Source organism: Capricornis sumatraensis, chromosome 5 (assembly GCF_032405125.1).
Source record: "Capricornis sumatraensis isolate serow.1 chromosome 5, serow.2, whole genome shotgun sequence".
NCBI lineage: Eukaryota > Metazoa > Chordata > Mammalia > Artiodactyla > Bovidae > Capricornis > Capricornis sumatraensis.
The window spans coordinates 49140903-49162597 of NC_091073.1; the positions used below are offsets into that span (position 1 = coordinate 49140903).

Below are 21695 nucleotides of genomic sequence, written 5' to 3' on the forward strand. Positions count from 1 at the left end.
TTCAGGAAACGACACAGCATTGTAAGGTTCTAACCTCTATGCCCTTTTTCCTATGGTTTGGGTCAGGGTGGAGACTTAAGAGACACTGGTTCTCAAAGCAAGTTCTCATGTTATTCAACATGATATGTTAAAGGCAGCTGTTAAATTTGAAGTGTTACCAGAGAGATATAATAAATTTACTTATTGTTGATGAGCACTTAGAGTGGAATATTAAAGAAAACATCCAAGATTTGATGGTGGAGAAAGCCCAGGTGGGACCATAGTAGGAGACAAAGGCACACAGTGGAGAGGTGAAGGTTCCAGAAAGGAATAAGGACATTAAATCTGATTCAAAGGACCCAAATTACTCTCTGGGTTAGTTTTTGGAGGCTAGTTGGGAATTTTATTGGTTGATTTTTATATTCAGGATTATCCCCAGGGAACTATTTGGAAATAAAACTCTGGAACACATGGTGATACAAACTGATCTGGATCATCCAAAAGTAAGTTGTTTAGAATTGCTACTATCTTCCTTGGCCAAAATTTCAATATGTTTTTAAAAGTTTAAGATTGCTATTTTTATGTATCAGAGTTCATAGTTTCTCAGGGAAGCATTGCTGATCAATGATGGAATGAACAATTAGATACTTTGTCTCCTGCCAATTTCTTACTTATCATTTAATAACTTGTCTTTGCAACTTCCTTCTATTCAACAGGTGATGAAATTCAGGAGTTTTTTAAAAGTATATTTTATAGTAGTCAAAAATAATACAATCCTGAGATCTCCATATTTGAACACATATGTTTAAATATCACCTGAATTTTTATTCAAATACCCAAGTGTTTGTTTTTTTCAACTAGTTCTAAGATTCTTTGATTTTTTCCTTTTTTTGAAGTAAATAAGATTTACTATAAGCTAAGGTCTCTTGAGTCCTAAGTCTGAGTCAGTCCTGACCTAAATCTTGACTCTTTGAGAAAGATATTTAATATTAAACTGTGGATTATTCATTTGTTAAATATTCCCTCTTCTGGAGTTTTCACCGTGGATCAATTAGCACCCATTTCTGAGAAATCTGAATAAGGCTCCTGCTCTGGCAAATAGAAGCAATTCAATAATAAGAATCTGCCTGGCTAAATTCTATGAGATTTGGGGCTTCTTTCTGCAGGAGGCAGAGTATTTGATGAGTGGATGGGGAGATGTAATATGTATCAGTCAACAGTGTGACTAATCAGTATAAATGAGAGAATCAGTAATAATAACGTGAATATGGTAGGCAAACTGGAAAATTACTTCATAAATTCTATTCCTCCCAAAATTAAGTATTTTATTCTATGAATTCTAGAAACATAAACATGCAACTTTGGGAGTATTTACAAGTCATGTGTTTTCTGAACTGATCTCATCTTGCCAGTCATCAAGTCAGTGTAGAAAACTGCAGTCAAGTGGAGCCTCTAATCCCTTATGAATCTGTTTTGCTCAGGTTCAAAGATGTAACTGCTGGACTTAAAAATCACTATGTGTATCCTTGCCAAATGTATGCTCATCATATACTCTGCATCAGTTCAGTTCAGTGCTACATCACATACTCTGCATCAGTTCACTTCAGTCACTCAGTCATGTCCGACTCTTTGCGACCCTAGACTGTAGCATTCCAGGCCTCCCTACCACCACCAACTCCCGGAGTTTACTCCATTGAGTCGGTGATGCCATCCAACCATCTCCTCCTCTGTTGTTCCCTTCTCCTCCCACCTTCAATCTTTCCCAGCATCAGGGTCTTTTCAAATGAGTCAGCTTTTTGCATGAGGTGGCCAAAGTATTGGAGTTTCAGCTTCAGCATCAGGCCTTCTAGTGAATATTCAGAACTGATTTCCTTGAGGATGGACTGGTTCGATCTCCTTGCTGTTCAAGGGACTCTCAAGAGTCTTCTCCAACACCACAATTCATAAGGATCAATTCTTTAGCACTCAGCTTTCTTTATAGTCCAGTTCTCACACCCATACAGGACCACTGGAAAAACCATAGCTTTGACTAAATGGATCTCTGTTGGCAAAGTAATGTCTCTGCTTTTGAATAAGCTGTCTAGGTTGATCCTAGCTTTTCTTCCAAGGGAGCAAGCATCTTTTAATTTCATGGCTACAGTCACCATCTGCAGTGATTTTGGAGCCCCCCATATAAAGTCTGTCACTGTTTCCACTGTTTCCCCATCTATTTCCCATGAAGTGATGAGACCAGATGCCATGATCTTCGTTTTCTGAATGTTGAGCTTTAAGCCAACTTTTTCACTCTCCACTTTCACTTTCATCAAGAGGCTTTTTATTTTCTCTTCACTTTCTGCCATAAGGGTGGTGTCATCTGCATAGCTGAGGTTATTGATATTTTTCCCAGCAATCTTGATTCCAGCTTGTGTTTCTTCCAGTCCAGCATTTCTCATGATGTACTCTGCATATAAGTTAAATAAGCGGGGTAACAATATACAGCCTTGACGTTCTCCTTTCCCGATTTGGAACCAGTCTGTTGTTCCATGTCCAGTTCTAACTGTTTCTTCTTGACCTGCATACAGATTTCTCAGGAGGCAGGTCAGGTGGTCTGGTATTCCCATCTCTTTCAGAATTGTCCACAGTTTGTTGTGATCCACACAGTCAAAGGCTTTGTCATAGTCAATAAAGCAGAAGTAGATATTTTTCTGGAACTCTCGTGCTTTCTTGATGATCCAACGGATGTTGGCAATTTGATCTCTGGTTCCTCTGCCTTTTCTAAAACCAGCTTGAACATCTGGAAGTTCATGGTTCACGTACTGTTGAAGCCTGGCTTGGAGAATTTTTATCATTATTTTGCTAGCGTGTGAGATGAGTGCAATTGTGCGGCAGTTTGAATATTCTTTAGCATTGTCTTCCTTTGGGATTGGAATGAAAACTGACCTTTTCCAGTCCTGTGGCCCCTGCTGAGTTTACCAAATTTGCTGGCATATTGAGTGCAGCACTTTCGCAGCATCATCTTTTAGGATTTGAAGTAGCTCAACTGGAATTCCATCACCTCCACTAGCTTTGTTCATAATGATGCTTCCTAAGGCCCACTTGACTTCACATTCCAAGCTCTAGAGTCTGGCTCTAGGTGAGTGATCATACCATCATGATTATCTGGGTTGTGAAGATCTTTTTTGTATATTTCTTCTGTGTATTCTTGCCACCTCTTCTTAACATCTGTTTCTGTTAGGTCCATACCATTTCTGTCCTTTATTTTGCCCATCTTTGTGTGAAATGTTCCCTTGGTATCTCTACTTTTCTCGAAGATACTGCTAGTCTTTCCCATTCTATTGTTTTCCTCTTTCTTTGCATTGATCACTGAGGAAGGCTTTCTTATCTCTCTGTGCTAGTCTTTGGAACTCTGCATTCAAATGGGTATATCTTTCTTTTCACCTTTGCCTTTAGCTTCTCTCCTTTTCACAGCTGTTTGTAAGACCTTCTCAGACAACCATTTTGCCTTTTGCATTTCTTTTTCTTGGGGATGGTCTTGATCACTGCCTCCTATACAGGGTCACAAACCTCCATCCATAGTTCTTCAGGCACTCTATATCAGATCTAATCCCTTGAATCTATTTGTCACCTCCACTGTATAATCTTAAGGGATTTGATTTAGGCCTAGTGGTTTTCCCTGCTTTCTTCAATTTAACTCTGAATTTGGCAATAACAAGTCCATGATCTGAGCCACAGTCAGCTCCTGGTCTTGTTTTTGCTGACTGTATAGAGCTTCTCCATCTTTGGCTGCAAAGAATATAATGAATCTGATTTCAATATTGACCATCTGGTGATGTCCATGTGTAGAGTCATCTCTTGTGTTGTTGGAAGAGGTTGTTTGCTGTTTACAAGTCAAGCATTTCCTGAACTGATCTCATCTTGCCAGTCATTAAGTCTGTGTAGAAAAACTGCAGTCACATGGAGCCTCTCATCCCTTATGAATCTGTTTTGCTCAGGTTCAAAAATACAACTGTTGGACTTAAAAATCACTATGTGTATCCTTGCCAAATGTATGCTCAAGTGTTTCATCATATACTCTGGCTGCTGCTTTTGCTGCTGCTAAGTCACTTCAGTCGTGTCCTACTCTGTGCGACCCCATAGACGGTAGCCTACCAGGTTCCATTTGTCCCTGGAATTCTCCAGGCAAGAACACTGGAGTGGGTTGCCATTTCCTTCTCCAATATACTCTGGCTACCTATCAATATTTTAACAGGCATTACCTAGCCTTGCTATCATCTGTCTTTTAAACATTTAAAATAATATGTCAAAGTTAATTTTCTTCTAAAGTTTTTTGTAGATAAGGATTACAAGTACAAGTCGTGTGGCTACTCACCCTAACAGCCTAAAATATCAGCCAGTATTTATCTTCAATCTAACAAAGAGTGAGAAAGTAAAACTTCTTACCAGAAATGTGTATAACTTTCAGTTCAGTCGCTCAGTCATGTCCGACTCTTTGCAACCCCATGAATCGCAGCACACCAGGCCTATCTGTCCATCACCAACTCCCGGAGTTCACTCAAACTCATGTCCATTGAGTCCATGATGCCATCCAGCCATCTCATCCTCTGTCATCCCCTTCTCCTCCTGCCCCCAGTCCCTCCCAGCATCAGAGTCTTTTCCAATGAGTCAACTCTTTGCATGAGGTGGCCAAAGTACTGGAGTTTCAGCTTTAGCATCATTCCTTCCAAAGAAATCCCAGGGCTGATCTCCTTCAGAATGGACTGGTTGGATCTCCTTGCAGTCCCAGGGACTCTCAAGAGTCTTCTCCAACACCACAGTTCAAAAGCATCAATTCTTCAGCGCTCAGCCTTCTTCACAGTCCAACTCTCACATCCATACATGACCGCTGGAAAAACCATAGCCTTGACTAGATAGACCTTTGTTGGCAAAGTAATGTCTCTGCTCTTAAATATGCTATCTAGGTTGGTCATAACTTTTCTTCCAAGGAGTAAGCGTCTTTTAACTTCATGGCTGCAGTCACCATCTGCAGTGATTTTGGAGCCCAAAAAATAAAGTCTGACACTATTTCCACTGTTTCCCCATCTATTTCCGATGAAGTGATGGGACCGGATGCCATGATCTTAGTTTTCTGAATGTTGAGCTTGAAGCCAACTTTTTCACTCTCCTCTTTCACTTTCATCAAGAGGCTTTTTATTTCCTCTTCACTTTCTGCCATAAGGGTGGTATCATCTGCATAGCTGAGGTTATTGATATTTCTCCCAGCAATCTTGATTCCAGCTTGTGTTTCTTCCAGTCCAGCGTTTCTCATGATGTACTCTGCATATGAGTTAAATAAGCAGGATGACAATATACAGCCTTGACAGACTCCTTTTCCTATTTGGAACCAGTCTGTTGTTCCATGTCCAGTTCTAACTGCTGCTTCCTGACCTGCATACAGGTTTCTCAAGAGGCAGGTCAGGTGGTCTGGTATTCCCATCTCTTTCGGAATTTTCCACAGTTTCTTGTGATCCACACAGTCAAAGGCTTTGGCATAGTCAATAAAGCAGAAATAGATGTTTTTCTGGAACTCTCTTGCTTTTTTGAGGATCCAGAGGATGTTGGCAATTTGATCTCTGGTTCCTCTGCCTTTTCTAAAACCAGCTTGAACATCAGGGAGTTCGCGGTTCACGTATTGCTGAAGCCTGGCTTGGAGAATTTTGAACATTACTTTACTAGCATGTGAGATGAGTGCAATTGTGTGGTAGTTTGAGCATTCTTTGGCATTGGCCTTTCTTTGGAATTGGAATGAAAACTGACCTTTTCCAGTCCTGTGGCCACTGCTGAGTTTTCCAAATTTGCTGGCATATTGAGTGCAGCACTTTCACAGCATCATCTTTCAGGATTTGAAACAGTTCAACTGGAATTCCATCACCTCCACTAGCTTTGTTCGTAGTGATGCTTTCTAAGGCCCACTTGACTTCACATTCCAGGATGTCTGGCTCTAGATGAGTGATCACACCATCATGATTATAGGCACATCAATAAATCAACTGACCTCAGCAGGGGGGAAAAAAAACTGGAAAAGCTGAAACATCTCTGAGATTAGTTTTTTAATCTTTGATAGACTCAAGGTTGTTGAAATGAACAGTGATTTTATTAAGTAAGCTATGGCAACCAGACACCCCCATAAGGCCTGCTGCCAGCAGCCCTGTGAACTGGCCCCATCCTTCAGCTGGTGAACACCAGCCCCAACACCTGCCAGGCCTCACAGCCAACCCAGGGGGCCAATAACCACTGAACAAAGCAGGGTCTTTCCACCAAACACACCAGGGGCCAGCCATGTCTACCAGAATGCCCGCTGTCGTTGGCCCTGCCACAACAGAAGGACCCTCGCAGCCCGCTTTGAGAACAGCCCTAGAGCATTTAACTCTGGTAACGAGTGGGGAGTGTGCTGCTCAGCCCCATAGGACATAGCCTACGTAAGACCACTTTTCCTTGATTGGTAAGTTTTTTACATTTCCTAAACACATAGAAATAAAAACAGAATTAGGCTTAATGAGATAACAGAGAAATATGTTCCAAATGAAGTAACAAGGCAAAACTCCAGAAGAAGAACTAAGAGAAATAGAAATAAACAATCTATGCAATAAAGAATTCAAGGTAATGATCATAGAAGTGCTCAATTAATTGGGAGAAGAATGAATGAATACAGTGAGAAGTTTAACAAAGAGTTAGAAAAAAAAAAACTGAGGAATACCATAACTGAAATAAAAATATACTAGGAGAAATCAACAGTAGATGAGATGATACAGAGGAACATAACTGGAAGAGTAGTGGAATCACCCAATCTGAAGAGAAAAAAAAAACAATTTCTTTAAAATAAGGATGCTTTAAGAGACTCTTGGAAAAATATCAAGTGTACTAACATTGGGCTTCCCAGGTGGTACTAGTGGTAAAGAACCCACTTGCTAATGCAGGTAGATGTAAGAGATATGGGTTCAGTCCCTGGGTTGGGGAGATCCCCTGGAGGAGGGCACAGCAACCCACTCCAGTATTCTCCAGTACTCTTGCCTGGAGAATCCATGGACAGAGGAGCCAGTCAGGCTGCAGTCCATAGCACTGCACAGAGTCAGTGATGCCTGAAGCAACTTAGCACAACTGCGTGTACTAACATTTGCATTATAAGAAGAAGAGAGGAAAGGGCAGAAAACTGGAAGACATGATAGCTGAAAACTTTCCTAACCTGGAAAAGGAAACAAACATTCAGGTCCAGAAAGCACCAAGAGTCCCAAACAAGATGAACTCAGAGGTCCATACCAAGACTCACAATCATTAAAATGGCAAAAATTTTAAAAGAAAATCTTAAAAGCAGCTAGGGAAAAGCAACAAGGGAACTAACATCAGCTGACTTTTCAGCAGAAACTCTGCATGCCAGAAGGAAGTGGCATGATATTTTTTAAATGATAAAGGGAAAAACAATACTCCACAAGGCTACCACTCTGATTCAAAGAAAAGACCAAGAGTTTTAAAGAGGAACAAAAGCTGAAAGTACCTGGATTTACAAGAAATGTTAAAGGGACTTCACTAAGTCGAAAAGAAAAGGCCACAACTAGGAATATGAAAATTACGAAAGGAAAAGACGTCATTGGTAACGGCAGGTATCAAAGGCAATAATATCAACCACTTATAAAACTAGTAGGAAGGTTAAAAGACAAAAGTAGTAAAATCATCTATATCGACAATAAGTAGTTAAGAGACACACAAAACAAAAAGGTAGGAACTGTGACGCCAAAAACAGTAAACTTGAAGGGGAGTAAAAATGCATTCAAACAAGAGAATAGCAACTTAAAATAATCAAATACGTATAAAGATTTCTCTACATAAGCTTCATAATAACCACAAAACAAAAATGTAAAACAGGTACACACACAAAAAAAGATGACATAAATCCAAGTAAACACTGAAGACAGTCACCAAATCACAAAGAAAAGAGAACAAAAGAAGAAAAAGTAATAAACTGGTTTAAGATGGCAGACTAAGTGCCTGTTTCAATTTTCCTTTCCTACCCAAATTACCAGAAACAAATTTTTCTAATCTATCATGTCCTTGGAAAACAACAGGGATGGTCTTGGTGGATCAGAAATTAATAGTTCCTAAAAATTCAAATGCAAACATTACCAGATTGAATGAGGAACATTCAGAAGATGGCTGCTGTAAAAGTTTGAAACAGCATTATGTCTTTGTGAAGGTGTATCCCAGAAATTAGAATATGCAGTAATATTAACACTATTATCATTAAAAATATGAGAAAAGGATTCAAGAACAAGACAAGATAGCTGCATATCCTTGCTACCAGAAAAAGAAGTAGAAGATATAAGAATAGGAATGAATGGAAATATTTTCAGATGATATGATAGTCTACCTAGAATACCCAAAAGAATCAACTGACAAACTATTAAAACTAGGAAGGCTGTTTAATATATGATCAGATAAAATGACATTATATACGAAACCATCGCTTTCTGCAGCACCAGCAATAACCAGTCAGAATAACTCCATTTTGTATTTTTTCAATTAAAAAAATACAGATAACTGTTGAAAGCCCTTGTGAACCTCTTCCCCATTTCATTCAACTCTCTCCATCTCAGAGGTAACCACTATTTTGCATTTGGAGTTTTTCATTCACATGCATGCTTTTTATATTTTGCTGTCTGTGTGTGTGTCTGTGTATGTGTATACAAGTGGCCTTAAATATATAGTACTGAAATTATTTCAAAATATGAAGTATATAGTATTATTTTACACATTGAAAACTTGTGTGCAAATGGTATTAGATTATATATATATCATTCTGCAACTTGCTTTCCCCCATTAATATCTTTATCATTCATATTGATATTTTAAAATCTATTTTTTCTGTCATTTCCAGAAATATATATATGGAAACTTAAAAATGCACCTCAAAGGACATATATTTTAATGCAATGGGCTGAATGTTTGTGTCCCCCCAGAATTCATATGTTGGAATCCTCATCCCCAATGTAACACTATTAGGAGGTTGGGACTTTGGGACATAATTAAGATGGAATTCTCATGAACAGGATTAATGCCCTTATTCAGGGGATTCCAGAGAGCTCTCTCTACTGCTCTTTACCATATGTGGATACAGGAAGAATACAGAAGTCAACAACCAGAACAAGGCCCTCACTAGACCCCAACAAAGCCTAGGCACCCTGGTCTTAGACTTCCAGGCTTTAGAACTATGAGAAATAAGTTTCTGTTGTTTATAAGCCATCCAGCCAAAACAGAACTTTATTATAGCAGCCTGAACTAAGACAGTTAAACACAAAGTTTACAAAGCAAGTTAGAAAACTTGGAAATAGCCTCAGGGTCCATCAGTAGGAAGAAAGTTAAATAACTATGGTATAGCCATAGTATGGTATTCCCTAAAATCAGGGAAATAATTTTAAGTACTTAAAAATAATGTAGTAGTTCTATATATACTGACATGAAAAGATTTTCAGGATATAAAAGAAAATATAAAACAATATTATCCCTTTAATGTTAAAAATTAAAATTGTGTATTTTTAATCACAAATGCTCAAATATATTTTAGAAAAACAGAAAAATTGACAATGTTGAGTACCACTGGGTAAGTGAATGGGTTTGAGAGAGATGAAAGTAGATTTTTTCTTCTACTGTCTATTATTATTTCTTTAGTGAGAATATGTCCTTATATTGTGGATAAATTGATGATATATAGATACACAAATGCTAGACAAAAAAAAAAAAAATCAATAAGAATGACCAAAGGACCAGGTCTCAGGGCATACAATCCAGGAAGAGCTGACTGTATTATGGGACTTTTAAATAGTTTTGATAGGCATTCTCATGGCCTAAGACTGTAACTGCAGTTTCCATTTTAAAATACAGGGAAGCAAGACAAACAGTTAACAAACATACTTACTGACAGATCTCAAAGTTTTCAATCGGAGAACACAACCACGAAAATTCAAGCGCAGCACATTTAGACGCCACCTTTGCAAAATAGACACTATATATTTATCTGTGATTACATTTTTTACTGCAGAAAAATCGATCTAAAAAGGATAAACAAAAATGTTAAGAAATGAGAAAGATCTTTGGCATGTGAAATTTTAAAATATTTTTAAAGCATCAAAGAACTAAAATTTCTTTATCTCATCACTCTCTTTTGTTTGTTAGGGTTTTTGTGGTCATTCCCAGGTTTAATTACAAACAAATTCCAAATGTCTAGTCCAGGTTGACAGCTGGGAGGGCAGGGATCTCACATCCACCACCCAACAAGAGTCAATTCTCGTGGAGTGCCTGGATGCCTGCCCCCCATCATTCCAGGTGAGCCCCAAGGCTTCCCCCTACTTCAATGTTAATGGACCCTTCTTCATTCATCACTAATGTGTGCCTGCTTCTTTTTTCATGAGCACAAACTATACATTGAGTGCTTGACTATGGAAAGACAATATAGTATATGGATTATCATGGCTTTTCCATAGCTCATAAGTTTGTAGGGGTAGTTCTAAAGATAAGGAAAGATGATCTGAGTGCAGTGTATAAAACTGAAAAGCACAGAATTTTCTGTAACCTCTGAATGGCCAGGGCTGGTGGATAAACAACAACATCGTATTTTTTTAACTGAAGTATAGTTGATAACAATAACATAGTGCTAACACTACCTTTCAGCTAAAAGGTTAAGTGTACTGAACATCCCATTTCTTATTGCTTTCTGAACAAAGTTATTCTTCATGCTAAAATGTTTATTACAGTTATGTCACATTTGAGGACTCACAAATAAAGACAGAAATAATTGTAAATGAAGGGCAATAGATAATTGTAGAAAGAGAAATTTGCTGAACATAAACTAACTTCCTGCTCTGGCTTTGCTCTTCTCTGCCATGTACTCATATTTTCTCCATCTTTACCCAGTGAGGTCTCTGGGCAGGAGTGTTGGTTTTTTCTGCCAGTTTTCTGTAAGATTTGCCCTGATTTAATATGGTACATATTCTTTCTTTCCCAGACCATTTGGATTCAGTTTATTTCTTCTTTACGGGTTTTCCAAAGGAAAAAGTGACACCCCCTAATCTGTCACATAAGTAAGAGATTTATTATTTTAAATCAGTGGTTCTTACTGTGGTCCAGGGACAAGCAGCAGCAGCATCACCCAGGAACTCACTAGAAATGCAAATTCTCAAGCCCTTCCTCAGAAGCACTGAGTCAGAAACTCTGGGGGTGGCAACCAGCAATCTAACAATCCCTTCCAATGATTCTGATGCATTCTAAAGTTTAAGAATCCCTGCCTTCAACTAAAAATTACATCTAACACAAGAATACTAAATTTAGTAGCTAAAAGGTGTTAATTAAGACAAGCAAATTTTTTAAATTACCATTGCTACATAAGGTAAGAGTAGAACACTATAGTCAATAATGGAATGGTACTCTGATGGGATGTAAAGATGCTGTGATGATTATAGAGCTAGAATCCTTGTACCTTGCCAACTCCTCTTGGGTTCTTTGTCAAAGTTTCTGCAGAATGACCCCAATCACTTATTCATAGGTCAGTCTGAGCACATGATATCATTAGTCCTCCAATCAATAACAATTAAGGAGGGGTGATAAGGCCAGCTATTGACTGAACATAGGCAACAAGGAAAATGTTGCCACTCCAACATTTGTTGATGGCATAAATGATCACAGTTATTAAGATTAAAGCAGTCATCCAAGAAAAAGAAAAGAAAGGTCATCAAGGATAATATATGCTTATTTTTATCATTGGCTAAGACCTACCACCCAATGTTTTTTTGGAATGAAAAATAAAGCATGTTCTACTTTACAGGAATAGTACAAATATAGTGCAATGACAAGAATAATACAAGAGGCATGAGCCTAGGAGTCCACATTAGAAAATGTCTGAATATATATATGTCTGCTGCTGCTAAGTCACTTCAGTCGTGTCCAACTCTGTGCGACCGCATAGACTGCAGCCCACCAGGCTCCTCCGTCCCTGGGATCCTCCAGGTAAGAATACTGGAGTGGGTTGCCATTTCCTTCTCCAATGCATGAAGGTGAAAACTGAAAGTGAAGTCACTCAGCAGTGTCTGACTGTTCGTGACCCCATGGACCACAGCCTACCAGGCTCCTCTGTCCATGGGGTTTTCCAGGCAAGACTACTGGAGTGGGGTGCCATTGCTTTCTAATATATATATATATATATGTCTATATGCATGCAAACACACCAAGAATCATCAAACAAGCTTTGTTTACATGTTGTCTATTTTAGCCTGATTTCAGGCTCAGTAGTTTTTTTTTTCTTCCCTTTTACTCTATATTTTGTGCTGCTTTGTTGTGTTTTTCTTTGAACTAAGAACAGTGGCTAATATTTATTGAGTGCTGCCCACATGCCAGACTCTACAATAAGCACCTTTCTTGCATTTTCCTTAGTCTATCTCTGGAGCTCCTTGAGTAAGGCAATGTTAAGCCTAACTCAGATATAATAGAGCTTCATTTCAATCCAAAAAATAACATGCAATTTATTTCTACTGTTTAAATTAGAAAATACTTCTATCATATCGCTTCAAATAACATTTTTTATCTTTTCCTTCAGGCTGTGTCTGGACAAAAGTGAAACAAGTGTACCTCCTTTTTGTGATCCCATGTTGTGGAGCAGGGAAGAAGGTAGTCCCCATTACTGCTATAAGGTGGCCTTATAGCATTCTATTCTCCTTTAAGAACTAGAATAAAGACATAGCCTCAGGTAGTGTCTACTTACACCATTCCACAATGAGCCCATTTGTGTCATCAACAACCAGGAGCGATTAACTTGACCACATATTACCAAATCTCTTAAACTGAGGTAGGAGAAAATCTAAACACAAAGAAAAATAATACACAATTTTGAAAAACATGTGAATTTTGATCTAACTCTTGCATTTTCCATTTGTGTGTGTGTGTGTGTGTGTGTATGTGTGTGCTAATAAGGATAATGCAATCCATATATTGTGGTAGCAGGGGTTTATGTGCTTGCATTTTATCTAAAGACAGAAATTTCATCTAGAGTTCTAGAACTTATCTGATGATGCCTTGATATAGTGTGATCAAACTGATAGTTGCAGAAGGATGGTGAAGAAGATAGGTAGATTTATTTTGTTTTCTGAATGAAAGTAGCATTCTGCTAGAAAGTGAGTGATTTCCCTAAATGAAGGCATTCAATAATCATTTGCTGAAATGAACTGGATTCTTTTCAAAGTTACAGGATTCTTGGGAATATACTTAAAATGTATGTTGTAGGGAGTTGATATATGTATACATTGTGAAAGGATTCCTCCATCTAGTTAAACACATCTAACATTCACATATATATCTTTATTTAATTAATTCATTTTTATGAGAACATTTAAGTTCTATTCTGTTAGCAAATTTCAATTTTACAACCCAGTGTTATCAGCCATAGTCACCATGTATCACTTTAGATTCTCATCTTATCACCTTGTTCATATTATAGCTAAATGTTTATACCCTTTTTCAAAACTATGAGTTAAATAGCAGAAGAAACCCAGCTGATGCAAGAAATAGCAAACTGGATTATTTAAGATAAAATTACACAGGGTAAGGCACAGAGGTAGAAAGAGATGGAAAATATGAAGGAAGTTAAGAGCACATCATATAACATAAAAAGGTTATAGATAACATTATACAACATTCTATATATACCCTTATAGAATTTCCAGAAGAAAGGAAGAGAGCAAATGGAAATCAAAGCAAACCCCCAAAATATTACAAATAAAAATGCTTTAGAAAGATGAAAAGCAATAATTCTCAGATTTAAGAATCACAAGAAATCCCAAACAGGATACTTATTCCATGGCTTTGTAGTGAAATTACAAAAGGCCATAAGCAAAGGAAAACCTTAAGTGCAACCAGAGACAGATTATCTACAAAAGAATGTCACTTAGTCTCAGAAAGCAAAAGTCAGCAGAAAATACTTATTAATCTCAGATACCACATGTAAGTAAATTACAAGTCAAGGATGAGTATTAAGTAGACACCCTATGACAAAGATTGAGAGAGTTTGCCTCCAGTGGACCCATCACAAAAGAACTTGTAAATGATGTTTACGTAAGAAGAAAGGAGTGAGATGAAATAGTAATGAGGGGCAAACAAACTAATAAGGATAGGAGTAAACCCAATAACCTTATAAAAGCATATAATGATGATGACTAATGTGGGGGGTACAAAAACCAACGGACAAAACCACTAGAAAATACTAATATTCTAAGACTGGAGAGAGTAATCAGAGTTAAAATGTTCTAAATTCTGGTAATTATTCAGGAAGAAAGTTTAGATATTCACTTGCTTCAAGCCTTACTAAGGTAAATGTGCATGTTAAAAATATTTAAGTGAAACCATTGAAATAGAAGAAGTAGAATGGATATCTTCTAAAATATAAAAATGGGGAATGGGAATAGCTTTTAAAATTCAACAAAGAAAGTCAGGAAAGGACAAAACAAGGAAGCACATAAAAAAACAAATAGTATAAAATGAAATGAAAAACTGAATCTAAGTATATCTAGTAATAATAAACTTAACAAAATTCACCGGTGGGAATGGAGAAGGAAATGGCAACCCACTCCAGTATTCTTGCCTGGAGAATCCCAGGGACAGAGGAGCCTGGTGGGCTGCTGTCCATGGGGTCGCACAGAGTAGGACACGGCTGAAGCAACTTAGCAGCAGCAGCACCACCACCAGTAGTAAGACAAAGATTATCCCTAATAATGTTTTTGCTTTTAAGTTTTTCCTTCTTATATTAATATAGCTATCAAAAATCTCCTTTCAGTTGTGTTCATCTTGTTCAGCATTGTACTTTAGGTGGATTTTTAAAGTTTATCTGATAAAGAAGGTCACTACATTATAATTAAAGTAATTCTAACAATCTACTAAGGATATATAACAATTCTAAATGTGTAAGCATCTGAAAACATAGCCACAAGGATACAAGGAGAAATTGACAAATCCATAATCATGATGAAAGTTTACATCAGAACTCTCAATTGTTGATAAATCATTCTGAGGAAATCATCTTTCCTGGATTCCTCAGTGCTCCTGCAAAAAACTCTAGCCTCCGGAGACACAGAAATCTGTATGACATAAAGGTAATGTTTTAAAAAATAAATAAAAGTAATATTTTATCTTTACTTCCTCTATAAACACTTTACTTTTATGTGAACTACAGAGATTAGATCTGTAGCTATTTGTTTAGTTAATTCTCTGATCTGAAAGGATGATAAAAATTTTCTTTTCTCCCCAAGAATATCAAATGGGTATAATCCAGCCTACTTTCCTAGGTCAAGCTCCCAAAATGTCAGGAAGATCCTTACTAATTTACATTCAAGGAGATATGGGTCCCAGGATCTTGGCAGCATCTCTATGTCATAAAAAGCAGAGATGCTGATTTTTTATCTGGCCCTTGGAGAGATGTATTTAAGCCCTGCCTCCCTGATAGGTCAGTTGGTAAAGAATCCACCTGCAATGCAAGAGACCCCGGTTCAATACCTGGGTTGGGAATATCTGCTGGAGAAGGCATAGGCTACCCACTCTAGTATTCCTGGGCTTCCCTTGTGGCTCAACTGGTAAAGAATCCACCTGCAGTGCAGGAGACCTGGGCTCAATCCCTGGGTTGGGAAGATCCCCTGCAGAAGGGAAAGGCTACCCACTCCAGTATTCTGGCCTGGAGAATTCCATGGACTGTATAGTCCATGGGGTCACAAAGAATTTGACACTACTGAACAACTTTCATTAACTAACTCCCTCTTTTATTTATAAAGACGTTGTTACTACATTGGATCCACCCATATAAGCAAGGATAATCTCACCATCTCAAATTCGTTAACTTACTCACATCTGCTAAGACTCTTGCCTTGTATTCACAAGTTCTGAGGATTTGGTGGGGTACAGGGGTGGGGTGAGGGAGCAATTATTATTCTGCCTATCATACTATGTAAGGCAATGAAGGTGAAAGTGAATTTCCCCTAAAGTCAGGAACACGACAAGGGTGCCCACTCTCACCACTACCATTCAACATAGTTTTGGAAGTTTTAGTCACAGCAATCAGAGAAGAAAAAGACATAAAAGGAATCCAGATTGGAAAAGAAGTAAAACTCTCACTGTTTGCAGATGACATGATCCTCTACATAGAAAACCCTAAAGACTCCACCAGAAAATTACTAGAGCTAATTAATACATATAGTAAAGTGGCAGGATATAAAATCAATACACAGAAATCCCTTGCATTCCTATACACTAACAATGAGAAAACAGAGAAATTAATGAAACAATCCCATTCACCGTTGTGACAAAAAGAATAAAATACTTAGGAATAATTTACCTAAAAAAACAAAAGACCTATATATAGAAAATTATAAAACACTGATGAAAGAAATCAAAGATGGAGAAATATACCATGTTCATGGATCAGAGGAATCAATATAGTGAAAATGAGTATACTACCCAATGCAATCTATAGATACAATGCAATCCCTATCAAGCTACCAATGGTATTTTTCACAGAACTAGAACAAATAAGTTCACAATTTGTATAGAAATGCAAAAAACCTTGAATAGCCAAAGCAATCTCGAGAAAGAAGAATGTAACTGGAGGAATCAACCTGCCTGACTTCAGACTATACTACAAAGCTACAGTCATCAAGACAATATGGTACTGGCACAAAGACAGAAATCTAGATCAATGGAACAAAATAGAAAGCCCAGAGATAAATCCACACACCTATAAACACCTTATCTTTGACAAAGGAGGCAAAAATATACAATGGAGAAAACACACTCTCTTTAACAAGTGGCGCAGGGAAAATTGGTCAACCATTTGCAAAAGAATGCAACTAGAACACTTTCTAACACCATACACAAAAATAAACTCAAAATGGATTAAAGATCTAAATGTAAGACCAGAAACTATTAAACTCCTAGAGGAACACATAGGCAGAACTCTCTCTGACATAAATCACAGCAAGATCCTCTATGACACACCTCCCAGAGTAATGGAAATTAAATAAAAAATAAACAAATGGGACCTAATTAAACTTAAAAGCTTTTGCACAGCGAAAGAAACTATAAGCAAGGTGAAAAGACAGCCTTCAGAATGGGAGAAAATAATAGCAAATGAAGCAACTGACAAAGAATTAATCTCAAAAATATACAAGCAGCTCAATTCCAGAAGAATAAACGACCCAATCAAAAAATGGGCCAAAGAACTAAACAGACATTTCTCCAAAGAAGACATACAGATAGCTAACAAACACATGAAAGAGGCTCAACATCACTTATTATCAGAGAAATGCAAGTCAAAACCACAATGAGGTACCATCTCATGCCAGTCAGAATGGCTGCTATCAAAATGTCTACAAACAATAAATGCTGAAGAGGGAGCAGAGAAAAGGGAACCCTCTTGCACTATTGGTGGGAATGCAATCTAGTACAGCCACTATGGAGAACAGTGTGGAGATTCCTTAAAAAACTGGAAATAGAACTGCCATACAACCTAGCAATCCCACTGCTGGGCATACACACCGAGGAAACCAGAATTGAAAGAGACATGTGTACTCCAATGTTCATCTCAGCACTGTTTATAATAGCTAGGACATGGAAGCTACCTAGATGTCCATCAGCAGATGAATGGATAAGAAGAAAGTTGTGATACATATACACAGTGGAATATTACTCAGCTATTAAAAAGAATGCATTTGAATCAGTTCTAATGAGGTGGGTGAAACTGGAGCCTGTTATACAGAGTGAAGTAAGTCAGAAAGAAAAACACCAATACAGTATATCAGTGCATGTATATGAATTTTTCAGTGCATGTATATGACAGATGGTAATGATGGCCCTATATATGAGACATCAAAAGAGACACAGATATAAAGAACAGACTTTTGGACTCTGTGAGAGACGGCAAGTGTGAGATGATTTGAGAGAATAGCATTGAAATATGTATATTACCATATGTGAAATAGATGACCAATCAAAGTTCGATGCATGAAGCAGGGCACTCAAAGCTGGCACCCTGGACCATCCAGAGGGATGGAATGAGGAGGGAGGGAGGAGGACGGAGGGAGGTTCCAGACTGGGGGATACATGTACACCCGTGGCTGACTCATGTCAATATATGCAAAAACCACCACAATATTGTGAAGTAATTAGCCTCCAATTAAAATAAATTAATTAATTAAAAAAAGAAGAAGTGGAAAAAAAGAAAAGAAAGTGAAAGTCACTCAGTCATATCTGAGTCTTTACAACCCCATGGACTATACAGTCCATAGAATTCTCCAGGCCAGAATACTGGAGTGAGTAGCTTTTTCCTTCTTCAGGATATCTTCCCAAATCAGGGATCAAACTCAGGTCTCACGCATTGCAGGTGGATTCTTTACCAGCTGAGCCACAAGGGAAGCCCAAGAATATTGGAGTATGTAGCCCATCCCTCCTCCAGTGGATCTTCCTGACTCAGGAACTGAACCAGGGTCTTCTGCATTGCAGACAGATTCTTTACCAACTGAGCTATCACGGAAGGATATGTAAGGAAATGATCAACAATAAATTTAAGAAACCAGTTACATCTGAGGGAGGGAAAAAAAATACAGTCAGAGAGGCTTTAATTGTATTTATTAAATCTTATTTCTTAAGCTGATTGGTGATTACATTCATTATATTTTTTTGTGCATGCCTAAAATATTTTATTTTAAAAACCTCACTTTTGACAAAAATATCTAGAAACAAATGTAACTAAGGTGAAAGACTAGTACATTGCAAGCAATAAAGCATTATTGAAAGACATTTAAGACCTAAATTAATAGGAAACTATCCCATGTTAATAGATTGGAGGACATAATAACAATAACAATAAAAGAAATTTAACCAGAATTTGAAATTTGCCTAAGAATAAACACACACACACATACACACACATAAACCCTGCAGATTCAAAGAATATTTTATCAAATATCCAAGGAATTGATAATACTAACAAGAAAAGTACTTAAGCTGTCAGTACCACCCAAACTGCTCTACAATTCAATACAATCTCCATCAAAATCCCAATGGTCCTCACAGGCAAGAATATACAATGGGGCAAAGACAGCCTCTTCAATAAATCGTGCTGGGGAAACTGGACAGCTACATGTAAAAGAATGAAATTAGAACACTTTCTAATACCATACAGAAAGATAAACTCAAAACGGATGAAAGACCTAAATGTAAGACCAGAAACTAAAAAACTCTTAGAGGAAAACATAGGCAGAACACTTGATGACATAAATCAAAGCAAGATCCTCTATGACCCACCTCCTAGAGTAATGGAAATAAGAACAAAAGTAAACAAGTGGGACCTGATTAAACTTAAAAGCTTTTGCATAGCAAAGGAAACTATAAGCAAGGTGAAAAGACAACACTCAGAATGGGAGAAAATAATAGCAAATGAAACAACTGACCAAGGATTAGTTTCCAAAATGTACAAGCAGCTCATACAACTCAATACCAGAAAAAGAACCCAATCAAAAAGTGGGGAAAAAACCTAAACAGACATTTCTCCAAAGAAGACATACAGATGGCTAACAAACACATGAAAAGATGCTTAACATTGCTCATTATTCAGTTCAGTTCAGTTCAGTTGCTCAGCTGTGTCCGACTCTTGGCGACCCCATGAATTGCAGCATGCCAGGCCTCCCTGTGGATCACCATCTCCCGGAGTTCACTCAAACTCACGTCCATTGAGTCAGTGATGCCATCCAGCCATCTCATCCTCTGTCGTCCCCTTTTCCTCCCGCCCCCAATCTCTCCCAGCATCAGGGTCTTTTCCAATGAGTCAACTCTTTGCATGAGGTGGCCAGAGTACTGGAGTTTCAGCTTTAGCATCATTCCTTCCAAAGAACACCCAGGGTTGATCTCCTTCAGAATGGACTGGTTGGATCTCCTTGCAGTCCAAGGGACTCTCAAGAGTCTTCTCCAACACCACAGTTCAAAAGCATCAATTCTTCGGCACTCAGCTTCCTTCACAGTCCAACTCTCACATCCATACATGACCACAGGAAAAACCATAGCCTTGACTAGATGGACCTTTGCTGGCAAAGTAATATCTCTGCTTTTGAATATACTATCTAGGTTGGTCATAACTTTTCTTCCAAGGAGTAAGCGTCTTTTAATTTCATGGCTGCAGTTACCATCTGCAGTGATTTTGGAGCCCCCCAAAAATAAAGTCTGACACCGTTTCCACTGTTTCCCCATCAATAATATTTTCCATGAAGTGATGGGACCAGATGCCATTATTAGAGAAATGCAAATCAAAACTACAATGAGCTATCACCTCACACTGGTCAGAATGGCCCTCATCAAGAAGTCTACAAACAATAAATGCTGGAGAGGGTGTGGAGAAAAGGGAACACTCTTGCACTGTTGGTGGGAATGTAAATTGATACAGCCACCATAGAAGATGGTATGGAGATTCCTTAAAAAACTAGGAATAAAACCACCATATGACCCAGCAATCCCACTCCTAGGCATATACCCTGAGGAAACCAAAATTGAAAGAGACACATGTATCCCATTGTTCATTGCAGCAGTATTTACAATAGCTAGAACATGGAGGGAACCTAGATGTCTACTGACAGATAAATGGATAAAGAAGTTGTGGTACATATACACAATGGAATATTATTCAGCCATAAAAAAAGAATGCATTTGAGTTCTAATGAGGTGGATGAACCTAGAACCTATTATACAGAGTGAAGTAAATCAGAAACAGAAAGATAACTACTGTATTCTAATGCATATATACAGAATCAAAATGCTGTTATGTATACACTGGCCAAGTCATTCTGCAAGGACTATGTGTTCAAGTTGCTTGGTAAAGCTGAAGAAGGATGACTATCAGGTTGAGATATATGTATTTCTTGAGGTTTATAAAAAAATAATCATAATAAAAAGCAGGAATGAGAAAAATGTGCCTGTGAAAGGCACTGGAGCATTGGAACTTTGGTGAGAGTGGTGGGCACCCCAAATGAGACAGGGGAGAGGGGTAGGGACTGGAAGAGGAGGGCATGGTGTGGGAGTTGAGGCAGCAGCAGCATGAGGCTGGCCCAGCACAGGGCATAGAGCCCAAGTGCACAGGAAAGGGGTCTAGTCAAGGAGTGGGACCCTAGGGAAAGAAAGTCAAGTGATCATACTGAGGGGTAGGGTGGAGATGGAACTTAGTGATGGGAGAATCACATCCATTCATGAGATGAGGGACTGGCCTGTGTGGAGTATCAGAAGACAAGTGTAAGGAGGGTGGTACTTGCACAGGAAATGTGGCTATGACAATAAGAGATTGGTACCTATGGGGAAGAGGTGGATAGACTGAGTAAATTAAAAGCCTAGAAAATTGGGATCCAGGTTTCTCCCTCTAGGAGAAGGTATAGTTGTGAGTGTGGAAAGGAAGAAAACTAGAATGAACTCTGTGCTGTTAGATTAGAATTGAGTATTAATGGGAAATCGTGGTTTTCAGTACACAAGTAGATAAAGAGATGAGGCTAGGAGTGGGGAAATCCTCCCCTGAAGCTCATGGAGAGTGGACTCTTGAACCAAATCAAGCTTCTGTCAGCAAGAAAGAGCAGAGGGATTGACTGTTGAGCAAGTATCTTGCCAGTCCACTGTCTGATAGATCATCAAAGTAAGGAGTAAATGCCTTT

General features: G+C 38.2%; 1 protein-coding gene across 1 annotated transcript in view; it reads right to left on the bottom strand.

Annotated features, from left to right (window-relative positions):
- FBXL13 (F-box and leucine rich repeat protein 13) overlaps nucleotides 1-21695 on the bottom strand; it is a 215452-nt gene that overhangs the window by 132891 nt on the left and 60866 nt on the right. Inside the window, exons 8-9 of the mRNA XM_068972394.1 lie at nucleotides 12737-12832; nucleotides 9902-10034 (exon numbers count right to left, since the gene is read on the bottom strand). Coding sequence (XP_068828495.1) covers nucleotides 9902-10034; nucleotides 12737-12832 — 229 coding nt within the window. The remainder of the gene's footprint in view (nucleotides 1-9901; nucleotides 10035-12736; nucleotides 12833-21695) is intronic.